Source organism: Leopardus geoffroyi, chromosome A1, assembly GCF_018350155.1.
Source record: "Leopardus geoffroyi isolate Oge1 chromosome A1, O.geoffroyi_Oge1_pat1.0, whole genome shotgun sequence".
In the NCBI taxonomy this organism is placed as follows: domain Eukaryota; kingdom Metazoa; phylum Chordata; class Mammalia; order Carnivora; family Felidae; genus Leopardus; species Leopardus geoffroyi.
This window is the reverse complement of record NC_059326.1, coordinates 30145744-30171660: the sequence shown is the minus strand read 5'-3', so window position 1 is coordinate 30171660 and position 25917 is coordinate 30145744. Positions and strand designations below refer to the sequence as shown.

The following is a 25917-nucleotide window of genomic DNA, read 5'->3' as shown; positions in this document are numbered from 1 at the left end:
CCAGAATTAAAAGAAAAGAAGGGTGATCTTAGTATTCTGCACGCTCATATTGTTTTTTTAAGATGTTTTATTTATTTGAGAGAGAGAGAGAGAGAGAGAACAAGCAGGGAAAAGCAGGACAGAGGATCCAAAGCGCGTTCTGCACTGACAGCAGAAAGCTCGATGCAGGGCTCAAACTCACAAACCGTGAGATCGTGACCTAAGCCAAAGTTGGACCTTAACGGACTGAGCCACCCAGGCACCCCTCATACTGCTTTTAAGATAAAATATAGATATAATAGTGTGCAAATTCTCTTTAAGTGAAATTTTAATTTATGTACCCCTTTTCTCTGACAAATCCTCTCATTATGTAATGAGCATTTCCTAAAAATCAGCTGGTTTAAAACAAGATGCTCCGTAAGGCCCTGGATACGGGGGGAAGGGAAGAGTTGCTGTGTTTTTGTTTTAGATTCACTGCATAAAACCCAAGCTTTTGCTATTTCACCAGGTCTTAAATATAAAAAGAAAAAGGAGAGGGAAGTATGAGTAAAATATGATCATAGTATATATTTTCCATTTCCCAAATCACCTAGCCCAGGACCCTACAAAACTAAGAGTGAGAAATCACCTCAGCCATAAGGGACAACCATCCCCACTCTCAGTGACAGTGGAAAATCCATCATCTTTCCAGGCTGCTGTGCACTCAGGTATTTCAGAGAGAGCTCACCAAGCAAAGAGCAGATGCTACAGAAGAGATCACTTCTGGCAGACAACTGGGCCCCAACTGTCCCCAGGCTCAGCTGTCTCCTTCCCCTCAGGGCAGAGCAGATGCTTAGCAAGAAGGAAACCTCTGGGAAGTGGGTTTCCAAGTTCAATTTGATGTGGACAAGCTTCAGGCCTGGTCAAACATGCATTTTATGACCTTTTTCTCATAAAGTAATCTAAGTAACTAAAATTACTAACCCTCGGTCTATGAAACATTTTTTCATTAAAATTTCTTCTTTGGTTTGCTTTAGAAAGCATGGGTTCTAGCTAAGGTAACTGTTTAAAACAACAACAGAAACTCGTGGCACAAAACTGGGTTCTTTCCATTTTCAATGGTTAAATGTAGTCTATAAATGTGACTCTTATAGTTGATAATCTTGAAGCTTTTTTGTGTGTGTGTGAGAGAGAGAGATGAGAGAGAGAGCATGAGCAGGGAAGGGGGGAGAGAGAGGAAGAGAGAGAGAATCCCAAGCAGACTCCATGCTATCAGTGGGGAGCCCATTGTGGGGCTCGAATTCACAAACTGAACCATGAGATGATGACCTGAGCTGAAATCAAGAGTCGGACGCTTAAGCAACTGAGCTACCCAGGTGCCCCTATTTGAAGCTTCTTTAAAATACAAACTCGGATATCTAGTTCATTTATCTTCCAAGTTTTATTTTGGTCGTTTTGAGGGAATGTGGGCAACTGGCTGCATAGTATTATCATTATGACAGTGTGGGATCCCAGAAAACAAAATATAGTAGCCTTATGGGAAGAAGTCATATGAGGAGCAGAAAGGTAATACTTACATCTACTCCCTGTTCCAGTTTACTCCTAGTCTCCAGAAAAAAAAAATTATATATATATATATATATATATATATATATATATATAGCATACATACATATGTGTGTGTTTCCAATATATATATATATTGGGAACTATATATATGCATAATATATGTATATATACTGGAAACTACAGCTCCAAACTTTGTACTTGTTGCTTGATTTTTTTGACCACTTGTCTAAAACACTGGTTTGGTCAAATCACAAAAGAAGTCAAACTTATATTTGACTTTCCTCACTCTCTTCTCATTGTTCCAACACCAGAAGAGTGTTAATGAGGAGAAACAAGTGGAAGCATTCACATGGCAAAGAAAGAGGGCTGGGGGAGAGGAAGAGATTCACATAATCCAGAAAACTGAAATACGTCCCAGAATGAATGAATGAATGAATGAATGTAAATTATAGATACATTGAGTTAGGTGAAGACTGGGGCACTAAGATATAAATATAGAGATAGAGATAGAGATGATAGAGATAAAGATAGAGATAGACAAAGATAAAAAAGAAGGCCACACTATCATTGGAGACATTGTAAAGCTGCTCAGGTATATAATACACTCTCTTAACATAAGTTATTGTGCATTAAGCATTTTCAAAACAGATTTTCATGGTTTCTTCATCTATAGAAGGTTTTGTTACTTTCAGGGAACAGTATAAAAATAACTCAGATGGCATTATCATAACCAGAGAGAGAAGGACAAAAGAATGCTAACTACCTTAGGTGCTTTATATTTTTAAAAGAGGTTTCTTTTACATTAGAAATCTAGTTGCTTGTGGATTAGAGAAGGGCAGAAGAGGTTACAAAAGGGTTAAAGTCACCTCGGAGAATCATTGAATTACAAGCATAACCCATGACCAGGCCACTAACTGTTTTCTAGTGTTTTATGTAAAACTCAAAATTGAATTTGCCAACAGACATGGAAAATTAAATTCCCCTGAGAAAGTTGCAAGAGCCTACATTTTGCTACAGGAGAAATAGAACATTAATGGAAGTTGCACAATATCTGTCTTTTTTAATCAAAATCTCAACAGGCCCCTGAACAGTAGCATGCCTCAAAGGAAGCACCACTGAGAGAGGAAGAAAAGCTCCCTTCCGTGCAAGACCCACCATGTCTATTAGGAACATGCATGATGGATGAGGGGCGCTCAGCCAGAGAACAGATCACATCTTTGAGTGGCTGAACATGCATTTAGATTGTTCATATGCTCCTAGTGATTTGAGCAAAGGAACTACCAAATGGTTTTTTAAGTACTTTGATTTCTAGACCTGTAGACCCAATAAAAGAAGAACTAACAGGCTAAAAGAAAGGCAGTAAGGCAAGGCGTAACATGCACCAAACCCAGAAGAGGTGTTCTGGCACTGAAGCTTGGCCACGAACCATTCTGTGACTTGCATAAGTTAACCTTGATTTTCTTACATGTAGAAGAAAGATAATAATGCTACCTGCTTCGTAGGATTGCAGTGCCACTATACACATGAAGGGCTAGACTGACATTGGTTTTTAGTATACCATCATTCCTGATGCCAACATTTAATTAGGAAATGCTCTGGTGTGTCCAGTACAGGAATCAGGGTGGCATATTGCCCAGGGAGGGACCAGAAGGCTGTCCTCTCAGAGGCTTCAGGGAATTTTGTCCATCGTCTTTGTCAATTTATTATAATACGGGGGCCAGCCCTCAGGTAGACTCAGTAGGTAGACTCAGATCCCTGATTTTTCAGCACCATGAAAATAAACCTTTTCCTGAATAGTAAAATCACTTCAACCAACCTCATGGTACTGCTATGTAAAACCAAAATCCCTTTCTTCAGCAAATGGTGTTGGGGAAACTGGACAGCCACGTGGAAAAGAATGAAACTGGACCACTGTCTTTCACCATACACAAAACTAAACTCAAAATGGGTTAAAGACCTAAATGTAAAACCTGAAATCATAAAAATCCTTGAAGAGAGCACAGGTAGTAATCTCTCTCTCTCTCTCTCTCTCTCTCTCTCTCTCTCTCTCTCTTTGACACTGGCCATAGCAACATTTTTCTAGATATGTCTCTTGAGATAAAGGAAATAAAAGCAAAAATAAATTCTTGGTACTACATCAAAATAAAGTTTCTGCAGTGAAGGAAATAATAAATGAAACTAAAAGGCAACACAATAAACGGGAGAAGATATTTGCAAATGATACGCAATAAAGAGTACCCAAAATATATAAAGAACCGATACAACTCAACACCAAAAAACAAATAATCCAGCTAAATAATGGGCAGAAGATATGAACAGACATTTCTCCAAAGAAGACAAACAGATGGCCATAGACCCAGAAAAAGATGCTCAACATCACTCATCATCAGGGAAATGCAAACCAAAACTACAATGATAGGGCGAACTGGGAGGTTCAGTCGGTTAAGCATTCAACTCTTGATTTCGGCACAGATCATAATCTTGTGGTTCATAGGTTTAGCCCCAAGTCAGGCTCTGTGCTGACAGTAGAGAGCCTGCTTGGGATTCTCTCTCTCCCTTTCTCTCTGCTTCTCCCCCACTTGCACTCTCTCTGTCTCTCACTCTCTCAAAATAAATAAATAACCATTTAAAAAACCACAATGAGATATCATCTCTCACCTGTCAGACGGCTGAAATAAAAAATATGAGAAACAGCAAGTGTTGGCTAGGATGTAGAGAGAAAAGAACCCACATGCACTGTTGGTGGGAATGCAAACTGGTGCATCCACTGTGGAAAACAGCATGGAGGTTTCTCAAAAAATTAACAACAGAGCTACCATACAATCCAATAATTCCACTGATGGGTATTTACCCCCAAAATATGAAAACACTAATTCAAAAAGGTATAGGCACACCCCTATGTGGATTGCCGCATTACTTTCTGCAATAATTACTTATGGAAGCCCCCCAAGTTCCCATCAATAGATGAATGGATAAAGAAGATGTGAGATATATAGATATATATACATACACACAATGGAATATTATTCAGTCATAAAAAGAATAAAATCTTGCCATTTGCAACTACATGAATAGAGCTAGAGAGTATAATGTTAAGCAAAATAAGTCAGCCAGAGAAAGACAAATGCCGTATGATCTCACTCACATGTATGTAGAATATAGAATATGTAGAATTAAAGAAACAAAATGAACGAGCAGAGGAAAAAAACAGAGAGAGAGACAAACCAAGAAACAGACCCTTAACTATAGAGAACAAACTGATGGTGACCACAGGAAGGATGGGTGGGGGGTGTGGGGGAAATCGGAGATGGGGATTAAGGAGTATACTTATCTGGGTGCCTGGGTGGCTCAGATTGAGCATCTGACTCTTGATTTCAGCTCAGGTCATGATCTCTAAGTTCCATGAATTCAAGCCCTGCATTGGGCTCTACACTGACAGCGAGGAACCTGCTTGAGATTCTCTCTCTCTGCCTCTCTCTCTGGCTCTTGCTCTCACACCAAATAAATAAATAAATAAATAAATAAATAAATAAATAAACTTCAAAATAAAAATCAATAAAAATAAAGAGTATACTTATCACGATTAAAAAAAATCCCAATTTGAGTCATTTCCAATGAAAATTCTAATTTGCACAGGAACAGAATGCATGCTTCTATTATGTGCAGCCCATTTTCTCCCCGGAAATAAGACCTATATGCAAAACCAAGTCATAGGCAGATGGAGGAAGGTTGTCTGTAGACAAGGACTCAGGTGAGTAGGTATTTGGCATATTTTAGGAGCCCATCTCTCTAAGGGCCCTCCATTGTATTCTGGCCCCAGGGCTATCTGAGAGGTAAGCCTGGCTCCTGAGATCGGGCTTGGCTTTATAGTCTATGCGGATGTTCCTTCTCCATTTTAAGGAGTCAGAGCACAGACACTGGTACAGGGAGTGCAAGTAGGAAGGTGGCAAGAGACAGAACTGAAAAGTGAGCATGCCTTAGAGCCCATGCCTTTTATTAAAAACATCTACCAAAATATCTATGAATGTGAATGCCTTCTGGTCCTTAAGTGGGAGATGCTCTATTGGTTTTTCTGGCTGCAGGTTGGAAGGAAAAATACTTTTCAGGTTGTGTCCTTTCTGGAAGACCCTCTCCCATTATTTAGAAATGCCTCACTGTCAGTCATCTCCCCAGCTACAGTGACCTGAGCTAGAAGCTGATCATTTACCATTTGATTACTTCATGCCTCCTGTGGGGTATTACAACAGCAGCATGGGCTCATGGGAACATACCAGGAGCAGGGCAGGGGATCTACATGCACGATTAAATGGCATATTAGCATTCAGCAAAGCAGGTAAAAGTGGGATACCAAGTTTTTGTGGGTTTTCCCAAGGATTCTTGAAGTAAACAACCAGTGCGTTTATTATTACTGGGCTCCCACATTTCCGTTTAAATACTCCCACGTGACTCTCAAGCTCATGCTGGCTTGAATGCCATATGACAGCCATATGACAAAATGGCTGACTGATCAAACTTTACAAGAACTACTGTAAAAAAATGTTTCTACAGAAAGGTTCTCTTTTCGAAATCAGAGGTTCATACCACGGTCAAAAAAAAAAAAAAAAACAAACAAACAAACTGTAATCCCCAGGGGACTTTAACTATTATTGTTTGCCTATTTGAAAAGTTAGTTTAAAAAATAATGGCCAACCAAAAGAAATGGAAAAAAAAATACTAATCACACCAAACAAGAAGAAAAAAAAAAAAACCATTTAGGAATACTTGGAATAACAAACTACGTCACTTTAAACAAGGAAATGGGAAATGAGAAATGTCTCTGATGATAATAAGAATATTTAGTAAGTGATTTCTATGTACAAGCATTGCTCTAAGCATTTTACATGGACTATCTCATTTAGCTTTCACAAAATCCCTATGAAGTAGATGCTAATATCCCACCACACGTGAGGAAACCGAAAACAAAGAGTTTATGGTATGTCCTCTGAAAAAGAAGACATGATTTTCGCTGTTACCTCAGGCCATGTTTTAAATGAACAGTTGTATTCAAGCACAGTGTACGATTACACATTCCGTGTTACTCCAGGTCGGAAGACATCACAACTTGTCAAATTGTGTACAAATCCTGTGTGACCAAGGCAGCACGGATTACTCTCTCAGAAAACCAGCGCCGTGGAAGCCTGTTCTATAATACAGTCAAGTCGTTCCCTTAAAATGTGATGCCATGCTGTCAAGAGTTCAAGAAAGCTTGAGAAAATTCAGTTAGCCCGTAAAGTCAGTTTTAGCCCAATCTCCCAACACCCTGTTACAAAAGGGCTCCTCTGTACAACATCCAACAATAAGGATCAATGGGCATTAAATTAAGATGAGTAAGAGTCTGAAAGAGGGTGAGAGAGCAGGCAGCTGGCTGAGGTTTTTCCTTCGACCAAGACTGAATATTTCATCTTCCTCACGCAAGTGAAACGGCTGGCCCACACCTAATTAAACTGCACAAGCGATTGTGCTGTGCTACCTGTAAAGAATGACAGACAGATGGCCTCACCAGTAGTAAGCCACAGAAATCAATAGCTGACATTTACTCGATGAAATACAAATTGAGATTAGCTAGCTTCACTTTTTATTCAGAAAATTCATGTCTGTAATCAATGCCTGTGCATGTGTAGACTATGGAAATTGGTTTTAAATTGATTTGTTTCTTCCTTAGCTAATTACGGTGTACAAGCAAATGAACAATCAATTGCTAACTCTGCCTCTACTGTATACATTTCAATGAGCAAAACAAGTCTGTCAAAAATGGATATTATTATGGTCTTTTCAAAGAGAAGCTACTAAGCATTCCACATACACCGTAATACATCAGCTATTTAATGATAATTTAAAAGACTGTCTTATTTGTTGAACAAATATAAAACTTCCCCTGCTGTTATTAGTAAAGCTTATAGAAAGTTCTCAATTGATCAAGCACCTGCTTAGAAAAATAGAGCTTATCAGAGTATCTAGCACATAGAGAGTTCTCAGTCAATATTAGCTGTTAATGAGGTAGTGGGTGTTGCACAATGGAGAACAGTGGACTCAGAAACTTGAGGTTTAAATCCTAAATCCATCACCCTTTGACACAACAATTCTATTTCTGGTTAGAAGGCCTTATTTCTGTTGAAATAAGGGTTTCTGTCTACCCCAAAAAAATGTGTAATTTAATTCACTATTCACAAAAGCTAAAAACTTGGAATCACCCTAATGTTCATCAATGGTAGAATGGATAACTAAATTGTGGCAAGTTCACAAATGAAATACCACACGGCAGCGAGAAAGAACGAACTCCTAGAACACACAGCACGGACGTGTGTACGAAAGCTCATGGACATAAGGCTGAGTTGGGCACCGAAGAGGACATACTGCATGATTCTGCTTCTATGAAGTTCAAGTACAAGGAAAATTCACAGATGGTGAAAGAGTTTGAATAGTGGTTACTTTGAGAAGAGTCATTGCCTGGCAAGATGCACGAAGGAGCCTTCAGGGGAGCCGGAAATGTTCCATTGATCCGAGTAGTGGTCACATAAGTATGTGCATACATACTGTCATCCAGCTGTCAACCTAAAATTCATGCGCTTTAATGTTACATCACAATTCTTTCACTTACCGTATGACCTCAGACAAATTATCCTCTCTAAACCTCCATTTCCTCATCTCTGAAATGGGGATAATAATATCACTATTTCCCAGGATGGTTATGAGGTATAAGTGCAATAATTCACATAGAGCACTTACCAAAGAGCTTTGTATGCAGCAAGTATTTGATTCGTGTTTCCAATTACTGTCTGTCACTGAGAATGCCGTCATAAAAGTCAGGAAAACTGCTTGAGGAATCATAATTAAGGTAGAAGCGACCATTCCAAAACCATGTGAACCTGGTTTTAAGAAAAACAAATCCATCTAATCCTATGTTTATAAACTTGAGTCAAAGTTTTAGGTTCTTGGCTTCTAGAAACAACGTTTCACACAGAATGCACTTCCATAACAAATCACTCTAATGAAGTTGAAGTATTATTCAACATAACCCAAAAGGTAAGTGTATTTTATTTGAAAGGCGTGTCTCAGGTAAAGCTAGGTATGTTCTCATTAGCTGCAGTTTCTCTGGGGCCTAGACCCCCCCATTCTGGAAATCTGATACTTGGAATAGCACACTGATTCTAAAGACCCTACTGGACTTGCAAACCAGTATAATGTAATGTATAACTAAATTGTTATACATTTCTACAGCAGTGATTTTCTATGGGAGGCCAGTGACCAAAGGAGTTTAGAGTACTTAGTGGCTTCTTGCCTGGCCATAGCTAAAAAATGAATTACTGGTCTTATAAACTGCTGCATTATTTCTTGGGAGAGCTGAGGAGGATGAGTGGCTTGGTTTTATCGTGAATATTTCTGCAAAATCCCTAAGGTTATAGGACTGGACATGAGGACTATAAACTTGAGGTGCTAGCTAGAATGGCACAGGAGCCTTCAGAAAATCCCCAGGCATACGGGAAACCTTGTACTATTGGGAATTCTTGTCTTTAGACATTTTTCAAATATTTTCTAATAAGTAATATAATGTGTCAATCCATTTTGAAATATTGATATGAACCAATAAAAGACTGTCGCCGACCAGGGAAGTGTGAGCATGGAGAAAAGAGAACACGCAGTCTCCCGTATGTGTGCTAAGCAAGCATTGTGGGTCACTGGCTGCCTTCAACACCCCCAGCCCATGGAGGCGGTCCTCTGGCCTGCTTCTTCTTCCACATCAGTGCTGTTCAGTAGAATAGTGATGATGGAATGTTTTATAGCTGCTCTGTCCCATACTGTAGCTACTAGCCATGTGTGGTATTCAGCAGCTGAAATGTGGCTAATGTGACCAAGGAACTGAATTTTTCATTGCATGGAGTTTTCATTCATTTAAATTTAAGCAGCCGCATGTGGCTAGTGGTTATTGTATTGGGAATACAGTTCATGCCCATCGGATCTTGATGGACCCAGACTCTTCCACTTGGGGAGACATTAGTGTCCTGTCCTTGCAGACTCAATCCTTCCCACAGTCTGAGCCAATCTTAAAGAAAAGAAGACACAATCCAGCTGTTTCCATCCCATCACCCAGCTTGGCTGCCCCTCCAATCTGGTCAGTCACTCATGAGGCCCAGCTGCTCAGGTAGCCTGCGTGTCACTGCATTCCAATCCTTCCTTCCGCCCCCCGTCTCCTGTCCCAGTCCTGCTGGGAATAGTAATCCAGGTGGCTGAGGCCTGAAGACTCTCTGTACTCCTCCCACTGCTGCTCCCTGCAGCTCCACCTCTGAGTGAGCTGCTGTGATGAATGGGTTGAATGCCCAGGAGCATGACATGACCAGCCACCTGCATTTGATTTTCATACACTATCAGAATCTGCCACTGTTCTGCCCATTAAGCACTCAGCAACCACCTCTGATTCAGGCTAGAGAAATTATTCGGGTTCCCAACCCCAGTGCTGCCTGAACTTTCTCCTTCACCCCAATGCTGCTTCCTCTTTCTCCCCATCGGGTCTGTGGTTACAGCTGGGGTCCAGATTCTTAATCCAGCCTAAAGTCATTCCAAGTTAAATTGTGTTCCCAGTAGAATTGCAAATACCCAAACATCAACGTACAGCTAAACTGAAGATTTCATTTAAATCCACAAATGATCTTAGAATATAAAATACACGTTCACTTATTATATCTGGGTCTTATATCTAAGACTTTATGGCAAAATATCCTGGATTATATAAAAAGCATCACGTGCTCTGACATCGACTGTTCACATAATTTAGGGCAATGTCTATCAAAAGTAGGAGGCTCGTGTATGCAACTTGGCTTATAAATACTTGACAGAAACATAAATGTGTATATTCCCAAAATATAACTGTCTATATGAGTTGCAGCATTTCAGGGTGAAGTGGCGATTTCTGAAGTATGTGAAGGTGATCCATCCACTGAAGGGTGATTTAATTCATCATTCTGTCTGAGGATAGGGGGAGCCGACAGGGCTGGCCTGCAGGTTTGAACTCTGCCATACACACTTTGCAACCCTTCACTTTGGGATTCACAGGCTCGAAAATAACCTCTTTTGAGTTCTGAGTAGACTGGTTGGAAATTCATATTTCTCAGCTGGGGAATGTGAGGGTAAAAGATACTTGAAGAAAGTGCAATCCCGTGGCTATTTTCATGAGGTGATGAAAGTCCTGCTGCTTTGAGATGCCTCGATGAATCTTTCAGGATCCCTAAATGTTTTTCACTCCGAATGATCAGAAGCAACTTGGAAATAAAATGGAGTCGTGTGAAATATTTAAAAAGTCAGAATGCTATTTGGCAATGTGCTTCAAAATGCAAACAATATTCAGTTGTTCAGGGGCTAGTGTTTTAGTCGTTTATGTATTTATTTTTCTTCCTTTGGATCTTCTGTCAATGACTTGTACCTCCACCTGCTGGTACACTGATGAAATGAAATGGAAATAAAATTCAAGCAGCTAAATTAAATAGTTTGCTGGAATTTCTAATATAGCTTTGGTGGGAGGAATGGTAAAAATTACAATCTAAACTGAAGTGTCTCAATAGGTGTTGGTGAGGATGTGGAGGAAGGGGAATCCTCTTGCACTGTTGGTGGGAATGCAAACTGGTGCAGCCACTCTGGAAAACAGTATGGAGGTTCCTCAGAAAGTTAAAAATAGAACTAACCTATGATCCAGCAATTGCACTACTAGGTATTTACCCAAAGGGTACAAAAATACTGATTTGAAGGAATACATGCACCCTGATGTTTATAGCAGCACTATCAACAATAGCCAAATTATGGAAAGAGCCCAAATGTCCATCTACTGATGAATGGATAAAGAATATGTGGCATATATATATACATATATATGCACACACACACACACACACACACACACACACACACACACTGAATGGAATATTACTCAGCCATCAAAAAGAAAACTATAGCCATTTGCAATGACATGGATGAAGCTAGAGTGTATTATGCTAAGTGAAATACGTCAAAGAAAGACAAATATTTGATTTCACTCATATGTGGAATTTAAGAAACAAAACAGATGAACCTAGGAAGAATAAAGGTAAGAGAGAGGCAAATCATAAAGCACACTCTCAACTATAGAGAACAAACTGAGGGTTGCTGGAGGGAGTTGGGGGTGAGATGGGTTAAATGGGTGATGCGTGTTTAGGAGGGCATTTGTGGGGCTCCTCGGGTGGCTCACTGCTTGAGTATCCGGCTTCAGCTCAGGTCTTGATCTCATGGCTTGTGAGTTCTATCCCCACATGGGGCTCTCTGCTGTCAGCACAGAGCCTGATTCGGACCCTTTCTCCCGCTCTCTCTCTCTCTCTCTGCCCCTCCCCAGCTCACTCTATCTCTCAAAAATAAACATTAAAAAAAAAGGAGGGCACCTGTAATGTGGTGTTGTATGTAAATGATGAATCACTAAATCCTACACGTGAAACTAATATTATACTGTATGTTAACTAACCAGAATTTAAATAAAAACTTGTAGGAAAATAAATAAATATATAAAGTTAATTTCTGAAGAATATCAGCGTATTTATTAATCCGTTTATTCTCTGCATTAACTATTAAGAATGAGATGAAAAATTAATAAAAATAACTTCACTAAATGTCTTAGCCCAAGCTATCAACATCTAATTCAATTATCTTGCCATCACCCATGTGTCAGCTTTTCAATAATCCCACTAAACATTTTACAAGAAAATGCAGCAGAGAGCTGGAGTATAAACCAAGCCATAAATCAGAACATCTCACTTAAAGCCAAAGACAGAAACATCCCAAGGAAGGTAAATCAGTCCTAAATCTTTAGAAGACCCATAAAGTAAGTATTTAAAAACCCACTGAAAATACACTACAGCAGAACATTAAAAGCATGAACTCTGGAGCCAGACTCCCAGAATGGAAAACCCACCTCTGCCCTTACAGCTGGGTGGTTTTGATCAAAATACTCTAACAACTCTACGCCTCAGTTTCCCCCTGTGCAAAATGAGCTTAAGTGAGGGTACCTGCTTAAAAGCATTATTATGAGGATTAAGTGAGTTAGTATTTATGAAGCACCTAGCACAGTTCTTGGCACATAGTAATTGTTGTGTAACTGTTTAATAAGTAAGTAAATAAAACATTGCTGTTGAGTATAAGAAGAAATGTGGTTGTTATTACCAAGTGACTAGACCCTCCCACATTGAATGCATTGCTTCAATCACCTTATGGTTGGCCACAGCAGCACCTGGAGCTACCAAGGGACTCAGAGAGCCTGCCTACTACTACGAGAAGGGAACTGTGTTATGGAAAGAATAAGCTGGTAATTCTCTAAACAGAGAATAAACACTAGAAGCTCCAGGAATTTGATCTTTGTTTGAAAAGGACGATTTAACATTAAATGATCCGAAAAGATAAACTTGCTATAAAACCTTCAAGCTTTGAGATGACACTAAAATATTCTAGAAAGGAAAGCAACACAATGGAACTTCTAAAAAAACACCAGCAGTTTTACCCTAGTCTAAAATGCAACATGATCATAAGAAATGGTCATACAGTTGCAACATATAAGCAAGTTAGACTATACCTTTCATTCATTCATTCATTCATTCACTCATTCATTTTTTAAGTACATATTTGAGGTTTGATGATTCAACATGGAATACGGAACAAATAATAAACAAATACATAAAGTAATGGAAAATAAAGCAGGGTGGAGAGTGACAGCCGGGGGAGACAGCTTGAGGTATGGAAAATCTCTTTGAGAAAATAGACATTTGAACACAGGCATAAATGAAGGAAGGATGCAAACAATATGGATATCTTGAGAAAGAGCATACCAAGCAGAGGGAATCGCAAGACCCTGAGGTCTGAGATGAAATATGTTTGGTTTGTTCAAGAACGAATCAAGAGAGCCAATGTAATGACCCAAATTATCAAGCGGAAGAGTAATAAATCATTTGGAAGAAGCAACCAGGGGCCAGATAATACAAGACTTTATGGGCCACGTGTGGCTTATTTACAAATATGGCCCCAAAATTCTTTAATAACTTTTCAGTGTAGAGATGGGGGACTCTTCCCTTTCCCTTTGAATCTGGGTGGGTTTAAGACTGCTTGGGCCGGTAGAACATAAATGACAATGTCATTTCAGAGACTGAGTTATAAAAGAGGATGTGACTTCTATCTTATTTGGAGGAACATTCATGCTTGCCTATGGCTGCCATGGTGTCAGAAAATCGAACCACATGTAAAGGGCACATGTAGCCCCTCTTCCCACGCCCAAGTAAGCAATCTTAGACCCTGAATAATCCTAATCCACATGCCAGACGTGTCTAAACCTTGAGATGTCCAAAATGATCCACTGAATCCATGAGCATAATAAAATTGTTGTTTCGAACTGCTACATTTTGAGTTACATTTTGTTACACAACAGTAGTAATTGGGATGCCGTGATAAGAATTTTTGGCTTTCATTTTAAGTGAGAAATCTTTGGAGAGTTCAATTATGTGATATGATTTGGAAAACAGACTGCAGGAGGGCAAGCATGGAAACACAGTCCAGTTTGGATCTATCCAGGCAAGAGATGATCGTGCCTGGGGAGGATAGCAGCAAAAAAGGTGGTAAGATGAGCCCAGATTGGGAATATATTTTCGAAGTAAATCTAATCAGATTTGCTGATGGACTGGAAATTGAGTGGGAGAAGACACAAATCAAGAATGACACAAGGACTTTGGCCAGGGCAAGAAATTAAGTGAACAGAGTTGTCATTTACTGAGGCACACACGTTGGAGAAAGAACAAATTTGTAGAACAGAAATCAAGACTTCAGTTTTGAACATGTAACATGTCTACCAGTTACCCAAATGGAGACATTGAGTAAGCAACTGGGAATATTAGTTTGGAGCTCTGGAGAGAGGCTGGTTCTATGGTTCTGTATTCAACTCTAAGGGTCTCATTTTAGGAAAGATATTTACACACCAGAGAACATTCAGAAGGGGACCAGGATGTAGATGCGTCTAGAAGTCATCTTGTTTAAAAAAAAAATGTTGAAGGAACCAAACATAGGGCGAAAATATCCATAATGTGAAGAAATATATGAATCAGAAGGACATACCATTAGGACGCATCTTTGAGAGTAAGGTATCTGCTTTGAAGGACTAAAAGATCTAGTGCTCACTTCCACGGAAACTAACACCAAGTCCATAATCAACTTTCCCCCATAGAACTAGACACCATTAGAGAGATTTTGACCTAAAATGAAATTCCCAGACATGACAGGAGCTAGACTGAATAGCATGATGTTGTGTGGGTGCAAGATTCTACAAACAAAGCATGGCCGAAGAAAACCACAAAGTCATATGTTCCCAGCAAATGGCATCCTGACCTATAAAAAAAATTTACCTATTCATATGCTATCCACTTCTGAAATCCCCATGTATGGGAAGTTCTCCTTAGTGCTGTGGTACAAAATTATTTTAGTATTACTAACCAAAATATTCTGATTTTTTGTGTTTTAATAGTTTGCATTAGGGGCGCCTAGGTGGCTCAGTCGGTTAAGCGTCCGACTTCAGCTCAGGTCACGATCTCGGGGTCCGCGAGTTCGAGCCCCGCGTCAGGCTCTGGGCTGATGGCTCAGAGCCTGGAGCCTGCTTCTGATTCTGTGTCTCCCTCTCTCTCTGCCCCTCCCCCGTTCATGCTGTGTCTCTCTCTGTCTCAAAAATAAATAAACGTTAAAAAAAATAAAAAAAAATAGTTTGCATTAATAGAGGCCACTTAGATAGGATGATTAAGAGGAAGAAATCTATAGCTGGAATCCTGGGCTGAGACCTTACTTCCAACACTGGGGCAAGTCCCTACCCTACTGGATTTATTATGGGGGAATAAATAAGTCAGTTAGCGTAAAGTATTCAAAATACATAGAATCAGCTAAATAAGAAGCGTTCAAAAAAAAAATTGTTAGCTCTGTTCAGTAGCACTCGGCATACCCCCTCTATGACTGCACAGTCCAGACCACTTGTCTGTTTGTTTGTTTTTAATTCATTCAGGCATCCAGAATTATCAGGGCTTTGTGAGGAAGAGCTTCAAAGTCACAGGTTTGAACTTACCCTCTCGCTTTGCAATCACTGGAAAAGACGCTTTCTTGAAGCCCGCTCTATACTGATGTCAGAACTGCTGTCATTCGATTCACTGTCTCCTCTTCCGCTATCTTTCTCACTAAATTCATCTGGATTTGAATGTGTACTGGGAGTGAAAAGGACAGATTCACTCTGTTATCCATAAACATGTACAAAACGTCAAACACGTCGCTTAGACAGAGCCGTACGTACTCTGAAATTACCTTAAACTCGCAGCAGATTTACCCTCTCCACACAGGGATGGGGAATGGAAAGGACCTGAGTCTGAACCCTATTTAAAAAGAGGGGTGAGAGCAGCAGTTAATTTTTCACGCTCAGATATCAAAGCTGCCAGACAGGGCACAATATCCCTCCTCTGGAGTGCTTCAGAAAGATAGCATTTAAACCCTGAGGGACGACGATGTTCCAACTGGACCCAGAAGAAAGTTACCAGGGGCAAAAACAGCACAAAGAGACGTGGGCCTCCTCGAAACATGACCACCATGCCTCCTTCTGCCTTCATCTGTGAAGAAATTTTCCTCTCAAATAAAAAATAAAAAGTCCGGAAAACTCAGTCCTTTGAAGTCCCAGACCAGATCAGGCTCTGAATTTTCCTAACGTCTGGGCAGGAAAATCGACTAACCGTTCATGAGGGGCCCTAAAACTGCTGGGGTGCTTTACCAGGGCCCACAGGATCCTGCTCCTCTTTCGAAGGGAGGAGCACAAGAACACCCCACTGCCCCCAGACCGGGAAATCTCCGCAGCCTCGCCCTCCTGGGCCTCTGCGTAAACGGAAAGGGCCAGTGTCTCCCCGAAGAACCTCAACTCAAAGCCCCCAGAGTCAGCCCCGGATGCTCTGCGACTTGGACCAGCCTGGCCACTCCTCGCGTGGTACCTGCTCAAGCTATGCCCACAAAGCTTCTTCTTCTGCGTCCTGGCCTCGCCTTGGCTGGAACAAGTCTCGATGGCAATGGCCACCAGCAGAAGGCCACAGCCGCTAGCCAAAACACCTGCCAAGACAACCAGGAAGCCAGGCTGTCACCCTGCTCTCTGCGCTGTGCGACTCCAGGCGCGTCCCTACCCTCCCTCTTTTGGCGGCGGCGGCGGCGGGGAAGGCGGCACCAGCATCACTTCTCCGCCAGGTGGCGCCAAATCCGCGGGCACTAGGAGCAAAGTGGCGGTGCGCGATAAAGGCCCACTGGCCTCGGTCCCGCACCATGACGACCGCCGTCAGCTGGTTGGTGGGCTGTGGGGACAAGCGGCGCTGAAAAGACAGCTCACCCGTGAACGGGTGCGGCGCTAGCGCCGCGGGGCCGCCGCCGCTACGGTGGAAATTAGCTCTGTGTTGGGGCCTTCGTCTGCATTTGGGTCACCAGGTAGCCCAGCCTCGCGCCCTGAAGCAGAGGCAGCTGGGCTGAGCCATTGAAGAGTGGCAGTGTGACCAGCTGTTCTGGCAGTGTGACCAGTGAGTGCCCGTTCTGGTCCTCCACATGCAGGCACACCACGGCCCAGCCCCAGAGCTGCATAGAGCCGCCGTCGAGAGCTTCCAGCCCCAGCTGCAGCTCAGCCAGTTACTTGCGATCAGAGCACCGTTGTGCACACAGCTTCCCAGTAATAGGGTCCACAGAGATGTAGGGGGACACGGCGTCCTGGGCGCGACCCTCTTCGGCCTCCAGCAGTCGGTAGGTGACCGGCCTTCGCGGCCCAAGTAGGCGCCAGGCGGGTTGTCCTCCCTCACTGACACGTCTTAGACCGGTCGCGTGAAGAGTGGCGCTTTGTCGTTCTCGTCGCTCACGCGCACCGTGTAGGGCCGCACGGTGCGTAGAGGGGGCGCGCCTCTGTCCTCGGCCACCAGCGTCAGGTTGTACTCAGCGATGCGCTCGCGGTCCAGGGACGCCGCGGTCACCACCAGGTAGCTGCCCGCGAAGGCCGGCTGCAGCCGGAAATGCTCATGCCCGTAGAGGGCGCAGCGCACCTGCCCATTGGCGCCCGAATCTCTGTCCGAGGTGCTGACCAGCGCCACCAGGCTCTCGCGCGCCGCCCCCTCTGGCACCAGCGAGATGGCGCCGGCCTCCGGCGTTCCAGGTCCGGTCGGCGAGGTCGCGTCCGCACCCCCGAGAGCGGCGGCGGCGGCGGCGGCGGCGGCGGCGAAGGGAGAGGCGGCAGGCGCGCCCGGGGCGGCCAGCGGGGTGATGGTGATGTCCGGAGCGTTGTCATTGACGTCGCGGATGCGCACGATGACTTTGCAGGTGGAGGCCCGAGGCCCGGGACCGCGGTCCTGGGCCCGCACGTCTAGCTCATAGGTGTCCTGGCGCTCGTAGTCCACGGGTCCTGCCAGGGTGAGGCGGCCCGAGCGCGGGTCCAGGCGGAAGAGGCGGCGCGCCTCGGGCGGGGTGCGGGCACCGAAGGCAAACACCACGTCGCCGTTGGGGCCCTCGTCGGGGTCGGCTGCGTCCAGGTCCAGCAGCAGGGAGCCCACGGGCGCGTCCTCCGCCAGCTCCACCTCGGCCACGGCGCCCTGCGGGAAGGCCGGGCTGTGGTCGTTGGCGTCCAGCACTCGCACGCTGAGGGCGGCAGTGGCGGAGCGCGGCGGGCGGCCGCCGTCCTGGGCCACTAGCTCCAGGCTGTAGGCGGCCTGGCTCTCGCGGTCCAGCTCCTGCAGCAGCACCAGGTCCGCGCACTGGGCGCCGTCCGCGCGCGTCTGCAGCTCCACGCGGAAGGGGCTGTGAGGCTCGGCCAGGCGCACGCTCTGCAGCCCGTTGGCTCCCACGTCCTCGTCCACCGGCACCTCCAGCGGGATGCGCGTGCCCACAGCCGCGCCCTCGGACACCTCCACGGGGATCTGGGCCCGGGGAAAGCGCGGCGCGTGATCGTTGACGTCCCTCACCTCCACCTCCACGTGTATCAGCCGGAACTGCTCCTGGGAGAAGCTGACCACGTCGAAGGCCAGCACGCACTGTGGTGCCTGGCCGCACAGCCGCTCGCGGTCCAGGCCCGCGTCCCCGACGGTCAGCTGCCCGTCGCCCTCGCGCACTCGGAGCAGCGAGCTGTTGAACTTCATGAAACAGAACTGGCTTGGCACTTCGAGCTGGGAATTAAACAAGCCATGGTCAGACAGACCACCGATGTCGGTACCGTGGGCCCCTTTTCCTCATAGGTGCGGAAAGTTGACAGTTGCAGTGCAAAACCCAGACACCAGCTGCAGCCACAGAACCAGCAAGGATTCCAGTTAGGCCCAGCATTAAGTGTCAGCGGGAAATCTGAGCTTCCAATGAGACGTCATTGTCCCTTAAAGAGAAAAAAGCCAATCAGAAGTTCCCGCTGAGACTTCCAGTCCCACAAGCCCTCTCCTGCAGGCAGTCAGGAGACACTTGCCCTCCTAAATACATCTGATCGCTAAACCCTCTCTGCTGTGTCATCACTTTTCTGTGCTTCAGGCCTAAGCTTGCCTCTTCTGAACCTTACTGGGGAGGTTACACAGAGAAGAATGTGCAAACAAGCATCCATCCTTCTGAGCCAGTCTGTAGAGTCGCCGGGCCTTGGGTCACGTGGTTCCCTAAAAGAGCTGGCAGAAGGGCCTGGAAAACTGAACTGTGGCCAGGGAAGTGCAGGGGATCAAGAGTCCTACAGACGTTTGCACTGTAAGAATGCACACGCTTGCTTTTCCAGTGTGAGTGATTTCCACACTGATGGCAGGAGCAGGGAATCTGCAGCCTCTGTATCCCTTCTAAACACATTTACATATTCCTCAGACAGAGACACAATTACTCTTCTCTACCATTTTTAAACCAACGCCTGTGTGCATCTTTTGCCACTCACAGTTATCCATCTACGTGGGGTTATCAATTCCCGTATTGAAAGATTCTGGGGGAACAGCTTCTCCAGGGTCAGGCAACGTCTAATCAGGGAAGAACTGTTTTCCGAAGTAATCGTTTCTAAATAGCTTTACTGTAGCAAAGAAACCATTAATGATGAGATTTCAGCCCCTTCATCTCCTTTTATGTCAGTAATTACTTATATGTGAGGAATCAGTGTCAGTCAGGGAGGTTTGTCAGCCACAAACCACTGTAAGGGATAGTTAAGGGTAGGAAAAAGATTTAGGGAAATAGATCGCAGTCAGTCTTGTTAGAAAATTGCTAGAGACCAATTATTTCTAAAAAGCCCTTGGCTGAAGAAAACCATGGGTGGCCTGATAGGCTGAAGGCTAAAGAAACATTAAACCATCTGTCTAAAGCACAGTAAATAGTCTTGTGTTGAGTTCTCTTTATGTGTGAAATGTTCCAAATGCCAAACGGTCCACATGTTAATGATGACATTCTTCCTCATGCCATGGAGTCATCATCAGTGCCGTGTTCTTTAACCAGTCATCTTGAATAAAATCAGGGAACAGACTGAGTTATTAATATGCCCCGGCTATTCTTGGCTCCTACATGATCTGTAATGTTATTGTTTCCTGCAGGGACATGTCAGTAAATGACTATTTTTTTTTTCTTTCACTCTTAGGAGAAGGTTGCGTCTATTTTAGTGCCAGGATTTACGAATCCAGTTCTGAAACTGAGCCACCTTTGATGAGATAATTAATTTGCAGGAATTTTAATTTAGTGGAACATTTGGCAATGACTCTAATTATAAGTACCGATAACCCGATGTCGGAGAAGTTTGCAGTAGGAAGCATGAATTGATTTGGGTTGGGTACTCTGAGATCCTAAAAAGAGAAAGTGCTTCATCTTGTTTACTGTAGGTTTTTAATTTTGCCTGATGAGGCATCTGTCTGAGGAAGGGAGCGACTCTACTATAGTTTAGCTGGACCAGATTCTTGTTAAGCCAGTATCCTCACGGGCATAGAATCAGTTAGCTTTCTTTCTTGGCAGTGAGTATCCTGAAGAAGGGCCTGGTTATTCAGCCTCTGGGTCTCAAGGAAAACAAGAGAATCTGACCCTCGATCCAGCTTCTTAATTCCTACATTCCCCTTAACTGAAGCTTGAAACCTGATTCAGCTGATGCCGTTTAAAAGGCACATGCTTCCATACACATTAGCCAGGAGAGGGACCCATTTAACCACAGTCTGAGTCTCATTTCTTCCTCTTCTCCCTCATCTCCAGCAATCTCTGCCAGGCTTGGCCTCTGCCAGTCTTCAGCATTATTGTCTCCATTCATGATGAGCGAAAACTGCTCAGCATATTGAAAATGAATAGTCATGACTCTATCCACAGAACATCAAAAGATCCGGATAAAATATGAAAAAGGCAAGCAATCAAACACATTACCTCCACAATGCTAAGCATCTGGATACTTATGTTTGGAAACATCCAGCTATGATGTTTAAATGCTCGATTGCATTTTCCCCCGCGTTTCCTCCAGCTGTTTGGCAACAAGTAGACCATCTACGATAAGGAATATGCTATATTGTTAGTGATTCATTATTAACATTAGCATTGTTTTCCTAGTAAACAACCACCTTATTAAAACACTGCTTTATGAATGAAGGACAGCTGGAGTTTCAGGAAAGAGACATTTTCTGAGGCGAAAATCAGTTCTGTGCCAGTAGAATGACAAGCCACATAATATAGAAACTGTATGATCTGTCCCCCCCCAGGGATGTGTCATCAGGAAGCTGTGTTTACAACCCTGAGCTGCGGGTGCTCTCATGTTCCATTCTGTTGGCTCTGTTAGATAAAAGTCTGTCTCAATATTAAAAGCATTGTGGCAGAAATTTGGTTTATGTTGCTTGTTTTCCCATTTGCCAGCATATTGCCAAACCGTAAGTCCATAAAATGTAGTTCTGGGGCGCCTGGGTGGCGCAGTCGGTTAAGCGTCCGACTTCAGCCAGGTCACGATCTCGCGGTTCCTGAGTTCGAGCCCCGCGTCGGGCTCTGGGCTGATGGCTCAGAGCCTGGAGCCTGTTCCCGATTCTGTGTCTCCCTCTCTCTCTGACCCTCCCCCGTTCATGCTCTGTCTCTCTCTGTCCCAAAAATAAATAAACGTTGAAAAAAAAAATTTAAAAAAAAAAAAAAAATGTAGTTCTGATCTCTGTCAGAGTCAAACATGAAGCAAAACAAACAATGGGAGCAGAGAACTACCACCACCCCGGGATGACCAAAATGTGGATAAAGCAGCAATTTGGTTCTCTTGCTCAGTTTGGTTTTAAAGGGGGTATCATGCAGGATTTTGGTAAACTCCCTACAGTTTACTTTTGTTTCTAAAACAAAAGCACCAGATATATTAGCATCTGCCACCCCCCACCCCCCAAATGCCAGGAAACCAGATCTAGAAAATAGCATTTGCGTTCTAATCATTTCAAGGGAATATTTTCTGTTTTGCTGAGCACATAACACCAGAGTATCCCTTTACACAAAAGCACACTGTACATAAACAAATTTTCATCGTAAACATGGGGAAAAATCGGTCTCTTAATTCAGAATAGTGTCTGTGCCTTTGCATATTTCCTCTTTCCTACTATGTGAAACTAATGACATATGTTGGAGGGGGCGGGAATGAGCTATAGGAAAGTCCCTAATGTGCAGATTTCACTAGACCATGGTGTCCATGCATCAGAATAAGCATCAACTTTCACAGGACCTTGAACTAATACTTTCCTGGCCCAGAAACTGTTTTTGTGCCATTTAGAACAAATCACTCTACATAGTATACTGAGACCCATTTTCATTTCTCAACTGAACAAACATCTTATAGGCGAATGAGCAAAATATTATCGCGTGCAATGTTGCTGTCTTCGAGGAGTTAAGTTCCAGAAATTGAAGCTATGAAGACTGTTTGAAAGAAAACAAATTTACCTAACAGCTGGATGTTTTTTCTTTTTAAAAATCATACCTTGAAAAAACTAAAGTTAATCTTTAGGAGTATGAGCCCCCAAAACAGAGAAATTGTTTTAAGTCATCACATAAGAAGTACCATTATCTCATTCCTATTACTCCATTGTGTAATCAATGTGTTAGTATGTCTTGACTGTGTAGTCATTTATAAGAAAACTTATCAGCAAATTGCTGGCCCTTTTTGTGAAATGATTTCAGGGAAAATAATTCAGCCCTAAAGTCAGCCAAAATACTGTCTACAAGCATCACATAGAAACAAATGATGTTTTATCAACTCTTTAAGTGCTTTAACCTAGAGAAAATCAGAGAGAACCATGATAGAGTATCAATACTAATCACAAATTCCCGTGAACAAAACAAGGATTTAAATGACACAATCTTCTCTTAGAAAAATTTTCCCATAGGATCATTATGTTAATAAACATATCGTCAAAACTATATAATCTTAAAATACCACATAAGACTAGTTTTTAAATTGCTGATTTTATTATTCTAGCTGCATGAAGGACAGTAAATCAATGCATAATTAAAAATACCTTACCTTTTTATGGGGCGCCTGGGTGGCGCAGTCGGTTAAGCGTCCGACTTCAGCCAGGTCACCATCTCGCGGTCCGTGAGTTCGAGCCCCGCGTCGGGCTCTGTGCTGATAGCTCAGAGCCTGGAGCCTGTTTCAGATTCTGTGTCTCCCTCTCTCTCTGCCCCTCCCCTGTTCATGCTCTGTCTCTCTCTGTCCCAAAAATAAATAAACGTTGAAAAAAAAAATACCTTACCTTTTTGTTTCAGGGATGTCTCAAACCCCAAGTGAGCCAACGAAATTGACTTTGGTGCTTGACTTCAGTCATTGGCTCAAGGATCATAGTTTGTATTCTCGTCACCCTGTAGAGAGAAAACCTGCCCCCCACCCAGAGATTGTAGCAAAGCAAGAAGAGAATAAAAGAATAAAGATCGAGAAGAAACTTTTTATCTGTGCCTTATTTTATCTTCCTCTCTCTCCCTCTTAGCTGAACCTCTCTGTCCCTACTCTACACAGACGCTCAGGCTCACAGTAGTCAAAGCACTTTCGGGGCCTTTACCAACAGATATTGGATCAAATATTGGTAATACGATAAAGCTCACAGCTTTGTAGAAGAATATAATGAAACATTTAAAAAATAAAACCATCAGAGTTCAGAGAAGGTCACAAGTGCCAAATGACAAAGAGAAAGTTGTATCAAGCACAAACAAGAAACGATCTCAAGAGTTTCTGGGTACAATCACAAGCAGCCAGAACTGCCAAAGACACACAAACCCTGGGAGTTATGTGAACAAACTGTGGAGAAGGACAGGCACAGAGCCTGTTACAGAGACCTAGTAGACTAGTTCGTTGGAGTAGATGTTTTGAGGACACTATGGAGATGCTACGGGCAATGGCCATTGTGTGTGTTTTTCCCTTTTCCAGATGGGTTTTTTTTTAATTTTTTTAATTGCAGCTCTTTGTCATTAGATGTGTCAGGGGATGTCAAGTGTATCAGATGGGTTGTCAGATCATGAGCCGTTATACCCAGCCCTGACTGGGAGAAGTGCACATCTTTCCAAGATCCTATACCAGTCTTTCAGCTTCCCCATGGGACCTGATTAAGTCACCAACTGGTGGAAACAAAAGAATATCCTACTTAACAGGGCCCAACATGCAGGAACAGAAAGTTTGATTCATTTATCTTTCGCCTTTTCCCTCCAGCTCACCCTCCCTGATAAATGCAGCCACTCCAACATGAAACGTCTTGCATCCAGCTGCACCTATCCGTCCCTTGTCCTTTGTCTCTCAACCAACCACTGGATATCTTTGTTGACTCATTTTGTCTCTGTAACACTGCTGTCAGCCTGCAGCTGAAGATTCCATCAGTCGACTCAGCCCCTCCTTCCAAAATCCTCTTCCTTTCTGCTTTTAATCCAAGGCAGACAAGGCTTCCCCTCGTTCCAGAGAATTCACCTCTTATCTGTTTCTCTTGTTCCTGGCTGCTTTATCTATTTCCCTGATTCAGGACAGCTGACAGCTTTACAAAATAGCTTCTGTCTCTCCCAGAAACCTCATCAAAGGAGGCTGGAGGAGGGATTTGAGGTCCCTTCTCAGCCTGAGAGCAGAGTGCCTGACCAATGCAAAATACAGCAGGACAATACTTCATCTGCTCGCCCCATCTATTCCTGAAGGACAACGTGCTGTACGCTTTTAAATCTCCCAGGTCAATTTAACCATCCAACCCTTCACAGTGAATGGGCGATGGCTATAGAATTCTCAAGTGTTCCTGCTTGACTTCAGGATTTACTCCATTGTCTTTTTTTTTTTTTTTTTTTTTTTTTTGGAGGAGGGGTGCTCAGTACTCTTGTATTACTTTATTTGTTTTTTCATTTTTTTAATTTTTAAATTTTATTTAAATCCAAGTTAGTTAACATACAGCGTATTAATGATCTCAGTAGAATTGAGTGATTCATGATTTACATATAACACCCAGTGCTCATCCCAACAAGTGCCCTCCTTAATGCCCATCACCCATTTAGCCCATCCCTCCACCCAGCACCCCTCCAGCAACCCTCAGGTTCTTCTCTGTATTTAAGAATCTCTTATGGAAAACTGCACCCCATTCTCTTTTAATAACATCCATAAACTTAACACCTATTAGTAATATATTTATTTGGGGGTTCCTGAGTCGGTTGAGCCTCTGACTCTTGGTCTCGGCTCAGGTCATGATCTCGTGTTTCGTGGGTTCGAGCCAGCATCAGGCTCTGCGCTGACAGCGCGGAGCCTGCTTGGAAGTCTCTCTCCCTCTCTCTCTGCCCCTCCCCTCCTCTTTCTCAAAGTAAATGTTAAATAATAACAATCATAATACAATTTGGTAGTGTGAAGGTAGAAGGGAATATACGAAAGAATCACATATGACACAAAAGTTAAGTTCTAAATGTATCACAAAACTTACTTTATATATTTAAAGAGGCTCTTAAATAAAAATTATCATTTCCTGATCAAAAATGTTTAGTTATCCCCACTACCTCTAAAACAAGATACAGCTCTTAGACCCTCTGTGAATTCAGCCCTACCTATCTTTCTACCACTCGATATCGTGTACTCCACTGTTTATGCTCCAGTGCAACTAGATAGGAGATTGCCCTGGAACTGTCTTATTTATTCCCACTGCTGTGCTTTGCTCACATTGTTGTTCTCTGTTCCTACAGTGTGGTTCCTTCTGCATGTGCTATTACCATGTTATGCGTTCTTTAAAGCAGTACTTTTAATACATTAATGCGGCTGCAAATCACCTGAGGATCCTGTATGAAAGCAGATTTAGATCTAGGTCTCGGGTAGAACGTGGGATTCTGTACTTCCAACAAGCCATTGATGTAGCTCCATGGCTGCTCTTTGAGAAGCAAGGCTTCAGA

The 25917-nt window shown here is 43.2% G+C and overlaps 1 protein-coding gene across 1 annotated transcript in view; it reads right to left on the bottom strand.

Moving 5' to 3' along the window:
• The window catches only part of LOC123598257 (protocadherin-8-like), a 42841-nt gene extending 22058 nt beyond the window's left edge, over nt 1-20783 (bottom strand). Inside the window, 4 exon segments of the mRNA XM_045478346.1 lie at nt 8293-8432; nt 15665-15800; nt 16569-17366; nt 17369-20783. Coding sequence (XP_045334302.1) covers nt 17008-17366; nt 17369-18734 — 1725 coding nt within the window. The 5' untranslated portion in view covers nt 18735-20783 and the 3' untranslated portion in view covers nt 8293-8432; nt 15665-15800; nt 16569-17007.
• Between the last annotated feature and the right edge of the window lie 5134 nt (nt 20784-25917).